A 21,937-nucleotide genomic window follows, 5' to 3' on the forward strand; every position below is an offset into this window, starting at 1 on the left:
CAGCAAAACAAATCTTTATGGGTCAAATCAGGTAAAAATGGCTAACAGCTGCAGGTAACCGGCTTTTTACAGTGCAGATTGCTCATTCATACACTAATAATTGGCAAAGGAAAATGATTTATTGAGACGCGCTGGCAATGTAAACAGACAGTTACGTAGCAAAGTTGAATCAAATTATGAACAAATGTGGTGTGAGGAGCTTCAAGACGTTCAATGACGGAGAAGGAGGGGGTCGGTTTGACGTCAGTCAGGACAAATTATCTCTATAAATAAGGGGGAATGAAAGCTACAGATGGAAGTAAGTGAACAGCACTCCCAAGAGAGCACAAAAAACCTTCATCAGTTCCGACATGCCGAATTCAAGCAGCTCCACATCTTCCACAAAGAGCGTCCGGAGAGCTGCGTCTGAACTCGAGCGCTCCGATTCCATTACGGTAAGAGCCTTCAACTACATTCATTTCTTTTAAACAGCGTTAGAATTACGAATAAAAACAAAGAAAGAATATTTGACACCTGTCCTCCTTGTCAATTTCTGAATGCTTTACGCATTAAATGAATTACGCATTAAACTTAACCGGACTTTCGTCATTAAAAAGTATACTGATTATGACTTCATGAATTGATTCATACAGAAGTGCATAATTTCAGTAATACCAAAAAATTTAAATATGTCACATTTAAAAATGTATGAATTTTATTTCATTTGAAAACAAGATACCAAACCAAGTGCATTTTTCTTTCTTGTAAAAAATGAATTGCCTATATATTAATACAAAAGAAAAGAAAGAAATAGTGACATAAGTAGACATTGTAAATTGAATTCTCTATTATCAATCAACACATATATAAATAAATACAAAATAAGAATAAAAGTTCATGAAGTTCCGCATTTATTTGCAGGTGCCACTTAGTTTGATATTATGCAATGCAATTAAATTCATACATTTGATACCTCTCGTATGTTATTGAAAATGGTGTGGCATTACAAATGAACGTCCATCTCTGCCGATCACTGTTTTGCTGTGCGTAAATGGACTCTCCAGTGATATTTACGCACGGCATTACGCGGTGATCAGTAGACGCAAACGCTATGGAAAGCAGTCTGTACGTGGCTGTAACACCGGCTCATAAGCAAATGATTAAGTCTGAGCTATATGACAGGTTTACATAGACTGCATTGAAGTTCTTATGCGCTTTTGGAGATGTAAATCACCTCCATCTGATGTCCAAAAGGTAAGCAGGGCTATATTATTATTAGATAGTTTTTAAAAATGGATAGACATGAATGTGTGTTCTTAAATGATGCGCGCTCTTCTCTTTGAACAGTCGCAGAAGTTTGTGGGAAGGCGGCAGAGTTTGATCGAGGATGCGCGGAAGGAGCGAGAGGCGGCGGCCGCGGCGGCGGAGGCTGCGGGACTCAGCGAGCAGATCGTGTTTGAGGAAAGCGATGGAAAAGCCTTGCTCAGTGTCTTCTTCTCACTGAGGAGTTCAAAGAGCCCAGCGCTGTCGCGCACTCTGAAAGTTTTTGAGGTAAGACACGATTTCTATGCGTAAAAGACACGAGTTTAAATCAGACTGATATTGGAAGTTCTTAGTAAAAATCCGAATGGCTCAAATAAGAATCATATATGAAAAATGAATACACACATAAAGAAAATAAATACCTGGAAAAAAAGCTATTTGGAGTATTATTCTCAAGTTATGATCTTTTAGAACTACTTAAAAACTATGATTTTGTGTTTTGAAATATTAGTTATACTGTACATCCATTTTTCAGTTTAATATCAGACAAAATGTATTTCAAAAAGTATATATTGCATAGGAGTTACGTCACTAGAAAATGTTTGGAAAAAGAAGAAAATTATATATATATAGATGCAAAACCAGCTAAAAGCCATCTCGGTCAAAAATGAGATAATGATAGTGAGTAAATGCTCTCGACACATATTATACGTCCATCAAATACTTTTTCTTCAAACTCGCTAAAATACCAGCCTCAGCCCAATCAGAAGAACCGGTACTTACATAGAAACCAATACATCTGAGCCTGATAAAAATGCATTTTTTTAAAGAAAGACTTCAGATGGATTTAGCTGGTTTTGCATCTGAACTCTTCATATATAAAATTGATTTCTCTTTCTGAATATATTTTCTTGAGAAACAGCAAAATGCAAAAAACTAAAAAAAGTCTAAATCTTAAATGTATTAATTAATTATTAATTTTCATATATTCTTATTTTGAGTATCATACAAATTAATAAATATACATCAGAAATGTATTTAATTTATAATTAAAATATGTACACTGTAAAAAATAAAAAGCACAATTTGTTGAGTTAGCTTAAAATAATTTGTTACCCTGCTGCCTTTTAAAAAATTTAAGTTTAGTCAACTAAAATTAGTTTAGTCAACTTGAAATGTTAAGTTGTACTAAGTAACAACTTAGATATTTGTGTTTGCTAAACTTAACAGATAGGTAAGTAAGCCAGCTGCCTTAAAATTTGAAGTTGATTCAACTCAAATATCTAAGTTGTCACTTAGTATAATTTAACATTTCAAGTTGAATTAACTTTTTTTGAGTTGACTGAACTTAACATTTTAAGGCAGCCAGGTTACAAATTATTTCAAGTTGACTCAACAAATTGTTTTTTTTACAGTGTAGAAAAGCAGAAGAAAATGTTCTTGATATATGTTATTGTGTAGCAACAACAACAAAAAATCTAAAATGTATTAATTAATTAATTAATTGTTAATGTATATTTATTAATATTTGATATGATAATCAGCCAATATTATGTGTATTCTTACATTTATTTATATATACTTAAATATATATAAGTATATATTGCACATTTGACAGTTCACCATAAATTAAGGAAATCCAGTAACACTTTATTTTAATGTCCAATTCTCACTATTAACTAGTTGCTTATTAGCATGCATATCACTTGCATATTGGCTGTTTATTAGTCCTTATTAGGCACATATTAATGCCTTATTCTGCATGACCATATTCTAGATCCCCATTACTGCAGTATGTGCATTCATTTCTTTCTTTTTTTTTTTCTTCAATTTTATTCTAATGTTCACCTACTGAACACCACAGACATTTGAAGCCAAGATCCACCATCTTGAAACCAGACCGAGCCGAAAGCCGAAGGACGGTCTGGAGAATCTGGAGTATTACGTTCAGTGTGAGGTGCACCTGTCAGATGTCAGCACACTGGTCAGCTCTCTCAAGAGAAGTGCGGAGGACGTCAAAACCACGAAGGAGGTCAAATGTGAGTTTATTAAAGCAGAACATTGCTTTGTTTCCTTGTCCTTATATGAATGTCAGTTATGCATAGCTTTTGTACTTTCCTCCTCTTTCTTAAGTTCATTGGTTTCCCAGAAAAATCGCTGAACTGGATAAATGCCATCATCTCGTTACCAAATTTGATCCGGATCTGGATCAGGATCATCCAGTAAGTGTTGGATTAGTTCTTCTCTACTAATAAAATAAAAACACACCCCTTTGCCTAAAATTTGTCATGTGTTTCTTATTTAACTCTTTCCCTGCCAGCACTTTTTAAAAGGTTAAAGGTTAAAATAAAGGGTAAAGGTTTTGCTTCTTCACTGTGTTTTGATTTGAAGATTCAATACTCTTTCAGAAGATGTGTAATAGTGCCTCCTACCATATAACAGTGAAAACACAGTCTGAAGTCTGAAAATTCCATTAGTGGCGGGGAAAGAGTTAAACAGCCTCAAAATGTTTTATAACAAGCATTGGTTTATGGTTCATTTTGCAGGGATTCACTGACCCTGTTTACAGAAAACGACGGAAGATGATTGGAGACATTGCTTTTAAATACAGACAGTATGTTGCAACCATGTTTACAGTGCAGTATTTGCTTGTCTGGACATATTGGCACAGATGTTTAATTGATAGCTGTCTCTCTATTCAGTGGAGAAACGATTCCCAGAGTGGAATATACGGAAGAGGAGATTCAAACATGGTAAGCAAACAAACCTTGATAAAAAACCCAGCCAAAGATTCTCACATTGTGTTTTTCATTCAATCTTCTCACATGCAATCTAATGTGTGATGCAGGCGTGAGGTCTACTCCACCCTCAGAGATCTGTACACCACCCACGCCTGTAGTGAACATCTAGAAGCTTTCCATTTACTGGAGAAACATTGCGGCTACAGTGCCGATAACATCCCTCAGCTGGAGGATGTGTCCCGCTTCTTAAAAGGTACCAATCCGATTATAGTGCAGCCAGAAAACAGAAAACAGCACAACCAGTAAGTCATTCAGCATTCTATTTATTAGAACAAATCATGTTTGTTACAAGAAATGTTCTTCAGGATTGCCAGTAAAATAAAAGTAACATAAAACAGTAGCAGTGCGCTAAAACCTCTCAGGACATCTCAGCATCTACCTAGCAACACCTTGACAACCACCCGAAATACCTTACCAACCACATAGAACATCTTAGCAACCTCATAGCCATGCCAAAACAACTTAACATCTTTCAACTATGTATTAACACCCTACCAACCACCCAGAATACGCTAGCGACCATCTAGAACACCTTAGCAACCTGACACCCATTCCATAGCAACCACTCAGCAACTACATACCAACACTCTATCAATCACCTAGAACCTGACAGCCATGCCACAGCAACCACTCAGCAACTTTATCCTACAGTACCACCCTGGCAACCACATATAACACCTTAGCAACTTTTACAGAACACCTTGGCAACCACCCAGAACACTTTAGTAACCACCTAGCAACTACATACAGACGCCCTAGCTGCCAATAGCCCTTACCGACCACCCAGAACATCCACATAGTAACGCCCTAATAACCCACCCTGAAATTCTAAGGAACCGTTATAAACAGTCTACAAACTGCATAGTGATGCAATAGTAACCACTCAGAAAACCTGGAAAGCAATGTCAAATTAATTATTGAGGACATCCTTGCAGCCACATACCAACACTCTGGAAAGCACCCTGAATACCCTAGCAACCACCTAGAACACCTTAGCAACCTGACAGCCATTCCACAGCAACCACTTATCAACTACATACCAACACCCTAGCAACCAACTAGAACACCTGACAGCCATTCCACAGCAACCACTCAGAACACCTTAGCAATAATATAGAACACTTTGGCAACCACTCAGAACCTAGCACCTCCATACCAACACCCTAGCAACCAGTATGAACCACTCAGAAGATTCACATAACAGCACCTTAGCAACCCACCCTGAAATTCTTAGGAACCTACAACAGCCTACAAACTGCATAGCAATGCAATAGTAACCACTCAGAAAACCTGCAAAGCAATGTCAAATGAATCATCGAAAACACCCTAGCAACCAAATGGCAACACAATGGAAACAACCCTGAATGCCCTAGCAACCACCTAGAACACCTTACCAAACCTGACAGTTATGCCACAGCAACCACTAAGCAACTTTATACTACAATTACACACTGGAAACCATCTTGAACACCCTTGAAACCTCATAGCCCACAACTACTACCTAGAAAATCCTCATGGCAACGCCCTAGCAACCACCATGCCATCCTTAACATCAACCTCCCAGAACACCATAGGAACCACATAGCAATACCATAGTTACCACTCAGAATACCTGCACAGTCGTGTCTCGGAACACCAAAGGAACAGTATAGCACTGCCATAGTAAAGACTCAGAATACCTGCATATCACTGTTATAGCAATCAACTTCAAGACCTGAGCAACCGCATAGCAACAGCTTTGCAACCAATCAGAACACTGTAGGAAGGGTATAGCACTGCCATAATAACCTCTCAGAACACTTGCATAGCAGTGTAATAGAAACCACTTAGAACATCTGGGCAACCACATAGCAACACCCTGACAACCACCCAGAACACCATAGCATTCACCTAGAACACCCTAGCAACCACTCAGAACACTGTAGGAACAGTATGACACTGCAGTAGTAACCACTCACATTGCAACCATCCACTAGCTGCGTCTCATTTGGAAGGCTGTATCCTTCGGAGGTTGCATTTGAAGGCTGCATACGTCATCGGGATGTTTTATTTAAAAAAAGTAACCATCAAATTGTAAAGTAAAAAAGAAATGATAGTATTTTACACCTTACATGGAATAACAGTAAATTCTATTATGGTTAATTTTATTAAATAAGACATCCTTAATGACGTGTGCAGCCTTCAAATGCGACTTCCGGAGGATGCAGCCTTCCAAATGAGACACAGCAGCTATCTAGCAACCACCTAGAACACCCTGGCAACCACCCAGAACACCCTAGCAACCACTCAGAATACCATAGCTACGGTATAGTCCTGCAATAGTAACCTCTCAGAACACCTGCATATCAGTGTAACAGAAACCACTTAGAACACCTGGGCAACCACATAGCAACACCCTGGCAACCACCCAGAGCACCACGGCAACCACCTAGAACACCCTAGGAACCACTTAGAACGCTGTAGGAATGGTATAGCACTGCCATAGTAACCACTGAAAACACCTGCATAGCATTGTCATAGCAATCAGCTACAATACCTGAGCAATCACATAGAAACACCTTGGCAACCACCCAGAACACCCTAGGTACCACTTAGAACGCTGTAGGAATGGTATAGCACTGCCATAGTAACCACTCAGAAAACCTGCATAGCAGTGTAACAGAAACCACTTAGAACACCTGGGCAACCACATAGCAACACCCTGGCAACCACCCAGAGCACCACGGCAACCACCTAGAACACCCTAGGAACCACTTAGAACGCTGTAGGAATGGTATAGCACTGCCATAGTAACCACTGAAAACACCTGCATAGCATTGTCATAGCAATCAGCTACAATACCTGAGCAATCACATAGAAACACCTTGGCAACCATCCAGAACACCCTAGGAACCACTTAGAACGCTGTAGGAATGGTATAGCACTGCCATAGTAACCACTCAGAAAACCTGCATAGCAGTGTAACAGAAACCACTTAGAACACCTGGGCAACCACATAGCAACACCCTGGCAACCACCCAGAGCACCACGGCAACCACCTATAGTATAACGGTATAACACTGCCATGGTACCCACTGAGAACACCTGCATAGCAGTGTCACAGAACCCATTTAGAACACTCAAGCAACCACATAGGTACACCCTGGCAACCAACCAGAACACCCTAGCAACCACTCAGGACACCCTAGCAACCACTCAGAACACCATAGGAGTGGTATAGCACTGGATAGCAATGTCATAGCAATCACCCTGGCAACTGCATAGCAACACCCTTGCAACCATCAAGAATGCTGGTAGTGAGTTTCTCTTTCTGTGTTTGTCTGACTTGTATGAAGAGCGCACAGGGTTTCAGCTGCGCCCGGTGGCAGGTCTGCTGTCCGCTCGGGATTTTCTGGCCAGCTTGGCATTCCGTGTGTTCCAGTGCACACAGTACATACGGCACGCTTCCTCACCCATGCACTCGCCTGAACCGTAAGTCACTTCCTGTCACACTGTTTACGTTTATGAAGACACTTCCTGTGTATTATGCATTTGATTTACATCCAGACATAGGCTATCTGCCTAAGGTAATGTTCACTTTATGAAAACAATGACACAGTGGACAAATAATCACAATACTTTAATGTTTCTCTATCCAGGGATTGCGTCCATGAACTTCTCGGACATGTGCCGATATTGGCTGACAGAACATTTGCACAGTTTTCTCAGGTAAAAACATAAGCTTTATGTACAGTACATATCTCATACTTCCTTGTGCATTTAATCTATATTGGGAAATCCGTTCTCTCAGAGTATCGGTCTGGCCTCTCTTGGAGCTTCTGATGAAGATATTGAGAAACTGTCAACGGTAAGTACAAAACATCTCATATCTTCAAATGCTGCTGTAGTAACAGCACTGAATGTATTTGTCCTGCTGTGTGTTTTTTAGCTGTACTGGTTCACGGTGGAATTTGGACTCTGTAAGCAGGGAGGCACGGTCAAAGCGTATGGAGCAGGGCTGCTCTCGTCTTATGGCGAGCTGGTGGTGAGTAGCAGTCGGTCATTTATTAAATCAATTGTTTGCTGATTTTTATGAAAAAACGTAAAAAGCATTGGACAATTAATGTCAGCTGTTTTCTCAGCATTCTCTCTCAGATGAGCCAGAGCGACGAGACTTTGACCCGGACATTGTAGCTGTTCAGCCATACCAGGATCAGACTTACCAGCCTGTCTATTTTGTGTCTGAAAGCTTCTCTGATGCTACAGAGAAACTTAGGTGAGCTGCATCAAATACTCTATTGCTGTCAGTACTGTGCGTTTGTCCACTGAATAATTAGCCATTAACGAAAATTAATTTTAAAAACATTGGTACGTTTCTAAATGTATTGGTAAATTTTCTAAATTTATTTTGCAAAGATTAAAAAAAAACCTCTTACAAAAATAGCAAGTACTGATTAAAAAAAGGATTTTATTGTATACTATTTTATTTATTTCTCAATTGTTTGCAGAGAAATAATGACAGTTGTTTGTATGACAATAATTACACTCATTTGTTTTATAAAACAGAACATACGTGACCCGCATCAAGAGACCGTTTTCGGTGCGGTTTGACCCGTACACAGACAGCATAGAAGTGCTGGACAACCCTCTGAAGATCCAGCAGGGGCTGGAGACCATTAAAGATGAACTGAAGATTCTCACGGACGCCCTGAATGTGTTGTCTTGATTCTGCCGCGAGGAGCCAATCAGCTGTCCCGTTCCTCTCTGCTTCATATGTGACGGCCTCATCGTTATGCTGTGCTTCTATGTCTACATCTGCTGCTACAGACGTTGTTGCTTTTAAAACGCTGAGCACCAACCTCAAAACCTCACGTCAGTACTTCATTTCAGAAACGTTGAAGGGATAGTTCACCCTGAAAATTATGTCATCATTTATGGTAACCAAACAGATCTGTTTTCCATTGACTAACATTAGACAAATATATATGTCTAATGAATATATATATATATATATATATATAATAATTCAGGTTCACATGCTTAGACTTACATTGTATGGACAAAAAAAATGGAAGTCAATGGAAATGAAACATTCTTCTAAATATCTAGGATTTTTTAAAAGTTGGTAAACAGTTTTTAATGTCATTGATTTCCACCAAATGGACAAAAAGAAAAAAAAGTACAGTGGAAGTCAATGGGAACCAAAACTATCTGGTTGCCAACATTCTTCAAAATATCTTCTTGGTAGATACCTTAAATATTAGTAACCAAACACTTTTGGATCCCATTGGCTTCCATTATATGGAAAAAAAAAATTAAAAAAATGGAAATCAGTGGGAACTGAAATGGTTTGGTTGCCAACATTTTTCAATTACAATTACCAATGTTCTTCAAAATATCTACCAAGAAGATATAATAAATAGCGGTAACCAAACAGTTTTTACTCTCCTTATTGATTTCCACCATATGGACAAAACAAACAAAATACTGTATTTTCAAGTCAATGGGAAGTCAATGGGAACCAAAACAGATTATTTGCCAACATGTTTTTAGAAAATATTCTTGGTAGATATTTTGAATATTGGTAACCAAACAAACAAACACAAAACAAACCAACAAAAATACAACAGAAGTCAATGGGAACCAAAACAGTTTGGTTGGAAACATTTTTCAAAATATCTTCTTGGCAGATATTTTAAATATTGGTAACCAAACGCTTTTGGTTCCAATTGACTTCCATTATATATATATAAGCTTCCACTGTAATAGCAAAAAAACAAAAAAACAAAAATGAAGTCAATGGAAACTGAAACAGTTTAGTTACCAACGTTCTTCAAAATATCTACCAAAAAGATATTTTAAATGATGGTTTTTATTCTCATTGATTTCCACCAAATGAACAAAATGAACAAAACAAACAAACAAAATACAGTGGAAATCAATGGGAACCAAAACGGTTTATTTGCCAACGTTTTATTTTAGAATATCTTCTTGGTAGATATTTTAAATATTGGTAACCAAATGCTTTTGGTTCCCTTTGACTTTCATTGTATAGACAAAAAATAAAATAAAATGGAAGTCAGTGGGAACTGAAACCGTTTGGTTGCCAACATTTTTCAAAATGTCTTCTTGGAACCAAAACCATTTGGTTGCCAAAATTCTTCAAAACATATTCTTGGTATATTTTTTAAATACTGATAATGAAACAATTCTGGTTCACATGCATTGACGTACACTGTATGGACAAAAAGATATAATGGGAGTCAATTGAAACTGAAAAAATTTAGTTACTAACGTTTTTCAAAATATCTACCAAGAAGATGTTATAAATGTTGGTAACCAAGCAGTTTTTATTCTCATTGATTTCCACCAAATGAAAAACAAAAACAAAACAAAATAAATAAATAAATGAATAAACAAAACTGTAGAAGTCAATGGGAACCAAAACTGTTTGGCTGCCAATATTTTAAATATTGGTTCCCATTGACTTTCACTGTATGGACAAAAAATACAATGGAAGTCAATGGAAACCAAAACTGGTTACCACTTCAAATTATCTTCTTTCATGTTCCACAGAAGAAAGAAAAGCGTACAGGTTTGGACCGACAAGAGGTTGAACAAATAATGACTCAGTTTTCATTTTTTGGATGAGCTATGGCTTGGGTGATCAGACAGTATAGACAGAAATTGTGTCAGTATGACACAATATGATTTTTTTGAGATGGATCATACCCAGTGTTAATCAAGCTATTGAAGCCAAAAGTTATTTATCACTGGATGAAGTACTACGCTAAAACAAATTAAAAATATGTACAGTATATAATCAAATATATGTATTATCAATACAAATTCTGAATGTATTAGTATTTCAAATATATTATCTAAAAATAGTCCATCAATACATTGAGCTTATGTATTCTCCTACAGATGGCAAAAATATTTTATTAATACTGAATAGAGTGAATCATTCATAAAATAATACTGGTCTAACGATCGGTGCCTGTTTATATTTATCTGTCTCGAGAAAGTATGAAATATAAATATGTTGCAATAGTCTGTCTCTGCCAACAATGGTATAAAAAGAGGATATACCATTTATATTATTTAAGCGTAAATAAAGTTGCAAGAAAACTGTGCAAAGTGAATATTATGTGCTATACCATAAAGAAATATGTTTGAAAAATATCCCAAACTATACTTGTGGTTGACTTTCTCACATATTCAGTTGCCTCTTCCATAAATGCTTTTTACTGAGAATGTGGTTTTAGATAACTAGATTGGAAATGTATAGCTACCCTCAATGAACTCATCTGACAAAGGTTTGTTTTAAATAAAACAACCACCACCAGATGGTAGTCTAAGCATATATGTAGGTGAGGCGTTCAACACTTGAGCACTTTTTGGGTGAGCAGACAGGACAGCATAATGACTAGGGCTTTTGTAAGGGTCATGTCATGAGGTTAGGAATGGGATAAGGATTCAGATTTTGGATCCAGTTAGTGGGAAAGATCTGCCATTTGAATGCGCAACAGACCACTAAATACATTTTACGAAGACGGGAAAAATCCCACAGTGGAATACGTCATGTAGTAAATCAGTAGGTGTTGGATATTCCTCCATTCCCCTACACAGACTGATATATAAAATTGTAGTTTACATAATTTTGACTAAATCGAGGTCAACGAGTTTAAAACAAAAGCTATTCATGCTGATATTGCTGACTGTAGCCTTCATGTAGTCTCTTGAGCTTTTTATCGACGTTCTGTAATGATTTGTGCTGGACTGGTTGGTCCTGTATCACAGGCAGTTCTCCATTATTGTTCATGGCAATGTGACTAAGATGAAAATGCTGCTTACTGAATGGAGTGAATGATTTATTGCAGGGCCCGACAGATCTTTTGGGTTTCCTGCTTCCCTCATTTGATGGATAATAGGAGACAGAGGAAGAGAGGTTTAATGTCTTTATAATGGTGCTTCCAGTAACAGAGTGCATTGATAATTCATGCCAGCAGCAGGACCATTTTTTCACGTTTTCGCGCTTTTACCAGCAGAGGCGCCATTTTCCTGTCACACAAAACACGAGTCATACTTCTCTCTAATTCTGTAATATCTCACAAACGTCAAATATTTAAACACTTTTTATTGGTAAAACGGATTGGAAAATGAGTAGTTGGTAGTTTTACAAAACAACGTCTCCGACGTCCCCCACGGTTTTTCAGTCATTCTCGTGTTTGGCTAATTTTTACCGCCCAACAGACTTTAAAAATGTCGTTTTATTTAAAGACTTATAGTCCTAAACATTCATAGGCCTATCCAACACATATTTGAATAAACAGCCCAAACAGCCTACTTTAATCTTAATGCAATTACACGATGAACAATTGAGTTTACTATACATTGTTCACATATAATGCTGATTTAAACCGTATTAAGAAGTGTTCTAGTAAGGCAGTACTAGACATTTTGGCCCTGCTTTTCATATCAGATGGAGACTAGTGTCCATGAAGAATAACATCTGCATCAAATAATGGCCCTTATTGCTTTGCCAGGTGATGGATGACATTTCCAAGTAATTCAATCAAACCAATTTAAGTTCAATTCAAGTCCAGCTAATTCTTCATTATGCTCTCAGTGCTCTGAACGGGTCAGCCTGTAAAGTGAATTACCATCATTACAGCCACTATTCGCGTGAGGATCGATAAGGCAGGTGGATATCAGAGGAAATGACGGCAGAAAGCGTTTCATCTTCTCTCCTTATCATCCGGGCCACTTTCCATTGTAAAATTTTACACATCGACTGTCCTGTCAGGAAGTCTGGTAGTTAAAGTGATATTGATGACGTGTACATTTCTGAAATACTGAACTTGTTCAGTCATTTGCATCTGTTTTATATTCAATGTATTATTTGTTTATTGTTTTATTGCACATGTGTTTGTTTACGAATTAGTTTAGATGTTGTTAAAGTAACGTCGTTACATTTTAGGAGCGCCCCCGAAAACGTTGGACATTTTAATAAGGTGTTATGATGACATATTCTCTAATGTTCATTGACCTTTTCGTGATCTGGAATTCTTGGAAAACAGCAGCAGGGAACTCGGCCGGACTGCTGGAGATTCAGTGACCGCTTCGAGTTTTACCTCTCACGGACATGCGCGCCAAAGAGGCGGGAGGTGGAGGGGGGTGTTAAGGGGCGGGTTTGAGTATATAATACTTCTCTCAGAGAACTTTTGCCTGTCGCCTGATTTTTGGGACAGCTCCACACACCATCCTAACACCAACTGGGGAAACTTAACCGACATTCTTAACCAAATACAACAGCACAGCATTTTTTTTTTTATGTTGACATGGAGGACCAACTAAAACATCATTCTGTTTGCCATACCTGCTTGAGAACGGACAGTTTCGTTAAAAAGGTAAAGACAATCTTTTTACAACCTTTACGGAATCTTGGACATATCTGGAGATGATTGCATTCTCTTAAATAATAATAAAAAAGCAGAATCGTATTTTTAACAGTTAGGAATTGACACAACGGAGAGAGTTTTAGACGCATTTTCTCTTGCACCAGCAGTTCGGGTAATGCATTGGAGATGTTTTTGTCACTCTAAACTGCTAACAGCTCTAAACAGCTTGACAGCGCTAAACTGCTCAGTAAGGACTATAAGGCATTGTAAATGCATTTCTGTAAAGCGGCTTTGAAGCAAAATGTATTTTGAAAAGCGCTTTCCAAATAAAAACTGAAATGACACTTTATTCTGGATAAGCGCGCAGGAGAAAGAAGTTGCGCAAGGGGGCGACAGCACTTTAAATGAGCTGGATTTAAGGAAATTATATGCTGAGTTGTGAGGAATGAGATAGCTGGGTATATTGAGCAGTCTTGCAACTTGTTGAACGTTGTGTAAGAGGAGATAAATGCTCTCGGATAACAATTCATCTTTAGCGTTAAGCAGATAATTAAAAAGTCGATGCATGCATGTATAATCGCAGTGTTTTTGAAGAATTGCATTGGCGAATTTCAAGCACTGGAAAAATGACAGACACCCAAGGAAGATGTTGAGGATTATTGATCTGCATTATCTTTATGGTGAAAAATTCCATGCATAATTGAAAAAGTGCAAAGTTTGTGGTCATGCATGCACACAAATTCCCAGAGTGTATTAGGAACTGCATAGGAGAAACAAATAACAGTTCACTGTTATTAATCAGCAGATATTTAGTCCTGCATGCACAAATAATTTGACAAAATGCCTGCTGTGAACTACAATGCATGCTTTCCAGGTCATGAAGACATGCTTCTCCGTACTGTACACTGACATACTGGTTTTGACCATGTGATCAGGCATATAATTGAAAAGTCGATGGCCATGCATGCACACACTGAAGTATTGCATTACTGAACTCAATGCCTCGAGGAAGCTAATAATAGTTACTTAAAGGAAAATGTTCAGTAGTGAGTTTATACATGGGATGAAAAGAGCAGCTTTGTACATTAAAAATCAAATATAATGTACTAACCTAAACACATTTTCTCCGCAGGTCTTAAAGATGTACTGGTCCATACGGATGCCCATATGCATACTGTTTTTAACCCTGTCTGCCTTCGAAGTGGCTTCAGCTGAAACGTTATGCGGTGGAGAACTGGTGGACGCGCTACAGTTTGTGTGTGAAGACAGAGGTTTCTATTTCAGTACGTACATTTGCAAAAATGCATTTTTTGTAGGAGTTGGAAAGCCTGCCAATTGCATGTCACGAATGAGCAGAGTTACGAGCGAAGTCTCGGCAGATTGTGCTGACTGGGCGCATTCTCTCGCGATATCTGTGATTGCATATGAAAGGGATGCTAAATGAGCCACAATGGCCTGGTTGTTTACTTGCACATTCCGCCAGGGAAAGTAATAGTACCCAAGTGGCATTCCATTCACCTCTCCAGAAATGTTCCCAGGCTACACTCAATTGAAAAAAAAGTTGTTTGTCCTCTTACACGGCTGGATGGATTGAGACAGCTTCATTACTAGTTTAGCGTAACAGATACGAACCAATACATTCAATACAACGGCAGTCATGCAATCCGGATCTAGATACATCTGCCGGTTGCCGTCCGCTCGCATGCGAGGAGGGGGTCGAGAGCACAACTTTTTAAATATTTGTCGTCTTCCTCACGCCAGCACTGACAAACAGACAAGGCCTTTGTGTTCTTTTGGCCGCAGAAGCCTAACTACCCCGAAAGATCATTATCCAATTTGGGCCAGCGCAGATTTTCCCCCCTCTATCCACCAGATCCACTCTTGTTCAATGTTTCCCATCCTACAATCAAGAACTCCCTTTCAGATCGTCGTGACTGTGAGAAGCGCAAATCGTTCGCATAATATTTGACTGAAAATCAATTGTTCCTTCCTTTTCCCGGGCCGGCTCCCTGCCCTCCATTACTGTGTCCTGTATCTTCGCTCTTTCATGCCAAGTCTGTTCTTCCACCCCTCCCCCTTCCTCTCTTTCATGCTCCCTTTATCTCTGCTGAGCTGGCAAAGGACAAGGTCAAAGGATATCCACCATTTACTCATCCAAACAGAAGCGAAGACTTTTGCCCTTCAACTCTCTCGCTGTCTCATTTGCAGGCGTTCGATCTTTCGTTTCTGGGAACGTGCTGCCGGCGAATTCTTCGTAACCGTTTTCGAACAGCTCAATTAGACGGCGTAACAAAATCAGTCCGGGCGAGAAAACAAATAAACAGACTCCATTTTATGCCACAGATTTTGGCTTTATTATACACTGCAGATGCGACCCAGTCAAAACACAATGGATCGATAATAATACCTACTTTGTAATAGAATCAGGCCACTGTAGCTTGATTTACATTAACTTGTTAGAAAGGTTTGTTGAATGAGTTTGCATGTTTGATGGTGACTATTCTAGCTTGTTTGCTAGTCTTAACTAGTTTAGGATGGTCAGAAAGTCCTCCAGCATGGCTATTTTGGAGGTTAGCTAGATTCTTTCCTGAAAAAAAAAACATCTTTGACCAGTCTATACTAGTTAGTTCTTAGCTGTTAAGTTGGCTAGTATTAGTCTGTTTTTTCACTTTTCAACTAGTCAGGCTGGATGACTAGTTAGACACCCAGATAAATACTAACTTGGCCTGGCTTGAAGACTAGCTTAAAACTAACAAACCTGCTTAGGCTGGTTTAATAAACTTTTCCAGTAGAGTTAGCTGGTCAGTAAGCTATCTAACTTAACTAGTTGACAAAAGCCCCAAACCCATCTAAACCATCATCTGACTTATCCATCTAAATTATAATCACTCAGAGGCCAGCAAATCAAATCTTAAACCATTCTATACAAGTTTTTTGGTTTTAGCTGGTATGTTTTCTGGTAAAAAGCGTGGCTTGTTCACTTCTTATCTAGTCAGGCTGGATGACCAGTTGGACACCCAGATAAACACTAACTTGACTAACATCACCCAGAGACCAGCAAACCAGATCTTAAACCAATCTATACTAGTTTGCTGGTCTTAGGTGGTATGTTGGTTAGTATAAGTTTGTCTTTGTCACTTTTCAGCTAGTCAGGCTGGATGACTAGTTGGACACCCAGATAAACATTAACTTGTTCAGGCTTGGAGACTAGCTTAAAACTAGCAAACCTGCTTAGGGTGGTTTAATCAGGCATTTCCAGTAGAGTTAGCTAGTCAGTCAGGTGTTCTCCCAACTTGACTATTTAACAAAAGCCCTAAACCCATCTAAACCATCATGTGACTTATCCATCTAAACCATCACCCAGAGACCAGCAAACCAGATCTTAAAGCAATCTATACTAGTTTTCTGGTCTTAGCTGGTATGTTGGTTGGTATGTTTGCTTTTGTCACTTTTCAGCTAGTCAGGCTGGATGACTAGTTGGACACCCAGATAAACACTAACTTAGCCAGGCTTGGCAACTAGCCTAAAACTTATGATGGTTTAATGAAGCTTTCAGTAGAGTTAGCTTGTCAGTTATTTGTTCTCCCAACTTAACTAGTTGACAAAAGCCCCAAACTCATCTAAACCATCATCTGACTCATCCATCTAAACCAGGGGAGCCCAAAGTCAGTCCTGGAGGGCTGATGTCTTGGCTCCAACCCCAATTAGACACACCTGAACCAGCTAATATCCAGCCATACTAAAAACTTCCTGGCAGGTGTGTTGAGGCAGTTTGGAGCTAAACTCTGCAGGACACCGGCCCTCAAGGACCGAGATTGGGCACCCCTGATCTAAACATTACCCAGAGACCAGTTAACCAGTTTAGGCTAGTTTACTAGGACAGCTCACCCTTACGTCCTTCCAAAACTGTAAATCTTTTTTCGAGGGACAAGATAATTTGAAGAACTGCAACAAAAGTCATTGGAGCCCCAATGACATTGAATTAACAAAAAATGGATTGTAACATCGGTTTGGAATTGAGAGTGAGCAAATAATGACAAAATTGAGTAACTCTGTTTGCAATGCAACTCAAGTGTCTTGAACTCATGATCTTCATTTGTATCTTTGCAGGTCGACCAACTAGCAGGTCGAACAGTCGACGTTCTCAAAATCGTGGGATTGTGGAAGAGTGTTGTTTTAACAGCTGTAACCTAGCTCTTCTAGAACAATACTGCGCTAAACCTGCCAAGTCAGAGAGGGACGTTTCAGCCACATCCCTACAGGTCATCCCGCTGATGCCCGCATTAAAACAGGTAAGTTGTCCGTGGGAAACAACAAAAACACTTCAGCGCTTATCACGCTCACCATCTTGATCGTCCTGTTCTTTCTGCTGAACTTGTGCATCCTGGTATGTGGGTTAAAGAAAACAGTGAGCCAGAGCAAGGAACTAGTAAGCAAGTATTGCCCTAAAACCACTGAGCAAGTGGAAAATGATATGATAGAAGAGGTCATACACAGGTTGAAATTTTCCTGTTGATTTACGTCACATACTTGGATTGGGTTACAAAACCAGCGTCTCTCAAAATGGCCTGGATGTTGACTAGGTGGTTGGACACTGGGGGACTGCCTACTCCTTTCTTGTCGTTCTCTATTTTGGGTTTTCATTGAGTTGTGTTCTATGATAGTATAGTTAAGACCAAAAATGCATCATTTCCTTACCGTCATGTCATTCCAAAACTTAATGACTTAAAGAACAGTTTTTGTCCATTCAAAGGAAGTCAGTGGGGTCCAAAACAACAGTGAACCCCAATGACTTTCAATGTATGGGCCAAAAACAAGGAGATGATATGAGGGTGAGTAAATGACTAACCCTAACCCTTTTAGGAAGATGAGAATTGGGCAACAGAATTTGAAGTGGTTTCTCACAATTTCGTTTTGGTGGTTGAAGGATTTTTGGCTATTTTTTGACAAAATACCTTCAAAATTGTTTGTTTTTTAGAGAGTTTTGAATCTCGTCAACGCTTTCAATGACGCAGTAGAAACAATCAGTGAGAATTTCGACCTTTCTTTAGTGTCATCTACTAACGTTATTATTATTTTCGCAACAGGAACTCCCAAGAAAACACGTGACCGTGAAATATTCCAAATATGACATGTGGCAACGAAAGGCCGCCCAGAGGCTACGAAGGGGCGTCCCCGCCATCCTGAGGGCCAAGAAGTTCAGGCGGCAGGCGGAGAGAATCAGGGCCCAAGAGCAACTGCACCACCACAGGCCTCTCATCACGCTTCCCAGCAAGCTGCCGCCCATCCTTCTTCCCACAGAAGACTACGTCAGCCACAAGTGAAACCAGGATCATTTGCACAGAGTCGATGAAAAAAAGACTAGGGGATCAAAGCTTTTTGTCTCTGACGTCATTTCTGTGGCAGTCCTCAACAACCCTTCTTCCTTCCCCACCAGACGTGCTCACACGCTCTTCCAGTTTCTATTCTTGCTGTTTCGTTCACCAACAAAAAGGCACATCACAAACGAGAGGAACGCGATTCAGGTGAAGAAGCAAAGGAAAGAACGAAGGAGCCGCGGGACGCTGAACGTTTCGCCGGTTCGGAGGACATCGGAGCGCGAGGAACAGCTAGAGCTAGCATGAAAGAACCCATTCCACTGCATTCTCCCGATACAAAAGTATCTCTCTTTTAGTACATATTAGTTTGCACCTGTAACTATAAAGGGACATCCACACTGTAAGGAATTGTTGTAAAATTAGATTCCTGTTCCAGCACCTTGTAATCACAAATGAAAAGCAGAGAAAAGTCTGCGAATTGCACATCGCCACGGATTACGTCAAAGTTCTTGTTAAGTAAATAAAAAAAGGCACTATTTTTTTATGGACTATGAACGTGTAGCTCAAAAAATGTCATGGTGCTAGCTTTGGGAACGGACTCAAAGGAGAAGGGGTTGAAAAGCACGTTTTTTTTTTCCTTTGAAACTTTATTAAGCTTTCCGTTTTAAGGAAAGTGTGACTTTTGAAAGAGAAAACAAGAGCACGAGGGATATCGCTGCATGTAGACGTACGCGTCGGGTCCCGGCGCTGCCGTCTCGAAAAAGGAAGAAGCAGTGCGGGGACGCCGAAGGGATCACGTTCGGACGCCCGGACGTGGAGAACTCGCCTCCTTTCGAGCGTGGCTGCACAAAACCCCTGCTTTGCACTGCAGGATGAGGGACATTGTGACCTTGAAAAAAGTGGGATGTTTGTATTTTCTATGTTCTATTTCGTGAAATTGCTTCGAGGAAAAAAGGAAAAAAAAAAAAAAGCCCAGTTTGGTTTCTGGTACCGTGACATTCTTGTTAGGCTTTGTGTTTTTGTAACGTTATTTTACAGTTCTGAAAAAAAAGGCACAAATATCAATTCAAAGGGAAAAAACGCAATAATGTCAACTAACATATATTTTTAACGTTTATCCGTAGTATTCACATGCTTTTGCCTGAAAACAAATACTTGAATATATATATAAATATATATGGAATAAATATGAAAATATATATTGTAATTAGTTTCCAGGGACATCATGTAATATTCTTTTAGTCTGAGCTGTATCTTGCGTAATGAGCCGCCAAGCTTCTTTTTGTTTGTTTGTTTAAGTACAAATATGGGCACTGTATAAAGGCATTATTTATTTTGTTATAAAATTATATATTAAAATCGGTCCAAATACAGTAATATACATAGCACTGATGCTCAACTGATGGATTTTATTTTATATGCTCTCTTATTTTCCCATTTTACATGTAAATGCTTTTTGTAGATGCTTTGTACCAAAAAATATTTCGTTTTTTCCTCTCGGTTCGCCACAGAGCTATTTTAAAATCAATATTTTAACAGCAGCTGTAGCCTGGATCGCTTAGGCATGTTGTAATACAAAAATAGGCACATACTCAGAAGACTCTTTCTCTCCCTCCCGCATGGCTTTTTAATCTGCCAAATGGATTTCTGTTTATAAAAAAACAAAAACAACTACAAAAAAAAAAAACTTGTGTTTAACTTTCCTCACAAGGATCTGGATAACCCCCTACAGTTTAAGCCACTTTAGTGCCGTTTTTATTGTCCTTTTTTGGCTTCTCTAAGGCAACTGCAAAAGAAAGCCATGTTTTCGAGAAGAGCCTGCAGGAAGATGGAGGTGTTGTCCCTGGTTCAGTGTTTGAGTAACTAAACGAAACCAATACGATGTCACCAAAAGCGGACTGTTTATACATCCCCTCAGTCTCGCCATCTTACTATAACATACCCTAAATCCTCTTATTTCCTTTCGGTTGGGGTGTTTTTTCAAGTCCTCCATGTATCTTCATCTCAGTTGTTGAAGGGCTACCGTACTTAGTTACCCTAATACTCAGGAAATATCAGCGGATTTATGTGAAAAACCCAATACAAGGCCATTTGTTCGCAGTTTCTCAGCCAAGCACAAGAAGTCAGTATGGTTTCTTGAATGTGCCCCGTCTTTAAGCTCATGAAATGATACTATAGTATCGCTTAGTACCTTGAAACCTAAGGTCTAAGTGCCTGCAGTGTATCCCTCTGCCTTGATAATCCAATATTTATCTGATTCATATCAGTTGTGACGAAGCAGTGCAATTATTATAATTACTATCATTATTTTTTATTATTCAAACATCCCGTATTTCCGAAGACATTGCCATTTTTCTGTTGTTATTCCTGCAAGGACTGCATCCACTGTTGTTCTTTCCAAACCGGTTACTTAACTTTCCATGCGAAAAAGGCTTGTGAAGAAAACACGGCCTTTTGAGCTAAAAATGAAGGGATCTTTTGTCTTTCATTGGCAACAATTTAATATCAGTAGCCCACGCAGCCTGTGTGTATTTTAATTGATTTAACCTCTGCACGCTAGAACGTCCGAAATGCACAATTCATGTACTTTCATTTTTAATATCAATAAAAACCATTTTATCAAACATGTTTCAGCCATGTGCAAGTGTGTGTGTTTTTATTGCAGGGTTGCGTTGTAAATCATTCAGTAGATGTTGAGGCCTACGAAGAATTTCCTGATGCTTTTAGCATCTTTTCTGCACTGGCTGATCTGCCGAAGGTGAAAGTGTGCCAACGGAAAAGAAAATGCACTAAAATGAGAGCAAACACTGACAGCTTCACACACTACACTTTGAGAAAAAAGGTACAAAAGTTGTCATGGCAGTGCCTTTTCATACTGCATATTAGTAACTGAAAATGGTACTACTAGTGACACCTTTTTTCTAACAGTGACCTAACAATATATCTTACTTTATACTATTGCTTTAACATTTTTGTCATGTTTAAATTAGACTACGAATCCCAGACCTCAAATGTTTAGACCCCTACTATTTTTACCCACGTAAATCAAGATGATCATGATGTGGTGTTTAAACTAAAGGTTAAGTGTTGGCTAGTGTCACTGTAAGACTCTAAGTAAACAGTATCTGAATTTAACAGAATGACGGTTACCATCTAGACATGACCGATCATGACTTCATCCAGCAAAGGTGCA

At 38.9% G+C, this 21,937-nt stretch overlaps 2 protein-coding genes across 2 annotated transcripts; both read left to right on the forward strand.

Annotated features, from left to right (window-relative positions):
* The first annotated feature begins 311 nt into the window (after positions 1 to 311).
* th (tyrosine hydroxylase) lies at positions 312 to 11,207 on the forward strand. Its single transcript, XM_051100130.1, has 13 exons — positions 312 to 434; positions 1,327 to 1,530; positions 3,107 to 3,281; positions 3,376 to 3,464; positions 3,789 to 3,856; positions 3,945 to 3,995; positions 4,091 to 4,236; positions 7,379 to 7,514; positions 7,682 to 7,751; positions 7,834 to 7,890; positions 7,972 to 8,067; positions 8,165 to 8,298; positions 8,589 to 11,207. Exons 1-13 carry the CDS (start codon positions 351 to 353, stop codon positions 8,746 to 8,748), a joined length of 1,470 nt encoding a protein of 489 aa, XP_050956087.1. The 5' UTR covers positions 312 to 350; the 3' UTR covers positions 8,749 to 11,207.
* A 2,045-nt stretch (positions 11,208 to 13,252) lies between these two features.
* On the forward strand, positions 13,253 to 21,377 carry igf2b (insulin-like growth factor 2b). The gene is made up of 4 exons (XM_051100135.1): positions 13,253 to 13,435; positions 14,559 to 14,709; positions 17,537 to 17,718; positions 18,514 to 21,377. Exons 1-4 carry the CDS (start codon positions 13,367 to 13,369, stop codon positions 18,748 to 18,750), a joined length of 639 nt encoding a protein of 212 aa, XP_050956092.1. The 5' UTR covers positions 13,253 to 13,366; the 3' UTR covers positions 18,751 to 21,377.
* The last annotated feature ends 560 nt before the right edge of the window (positions 21,378 to 21,937 follow it).

Source organism: Labeo rohita, chromosome 25 (assembly GCF_022985175.1).
Source record: "Labeo rohita strain BAU-BD-2019 chromosome 25, IGBB_LRoh.1.0, whole genome shotgun sequence".
In the NCBI taxonomy this organism is placed as follows: Eukaryota; Metazoa; Chordata; class Actinopteri; order Cypriniformes; family Cyprinidae; genus Labeo; species Labeo rohita.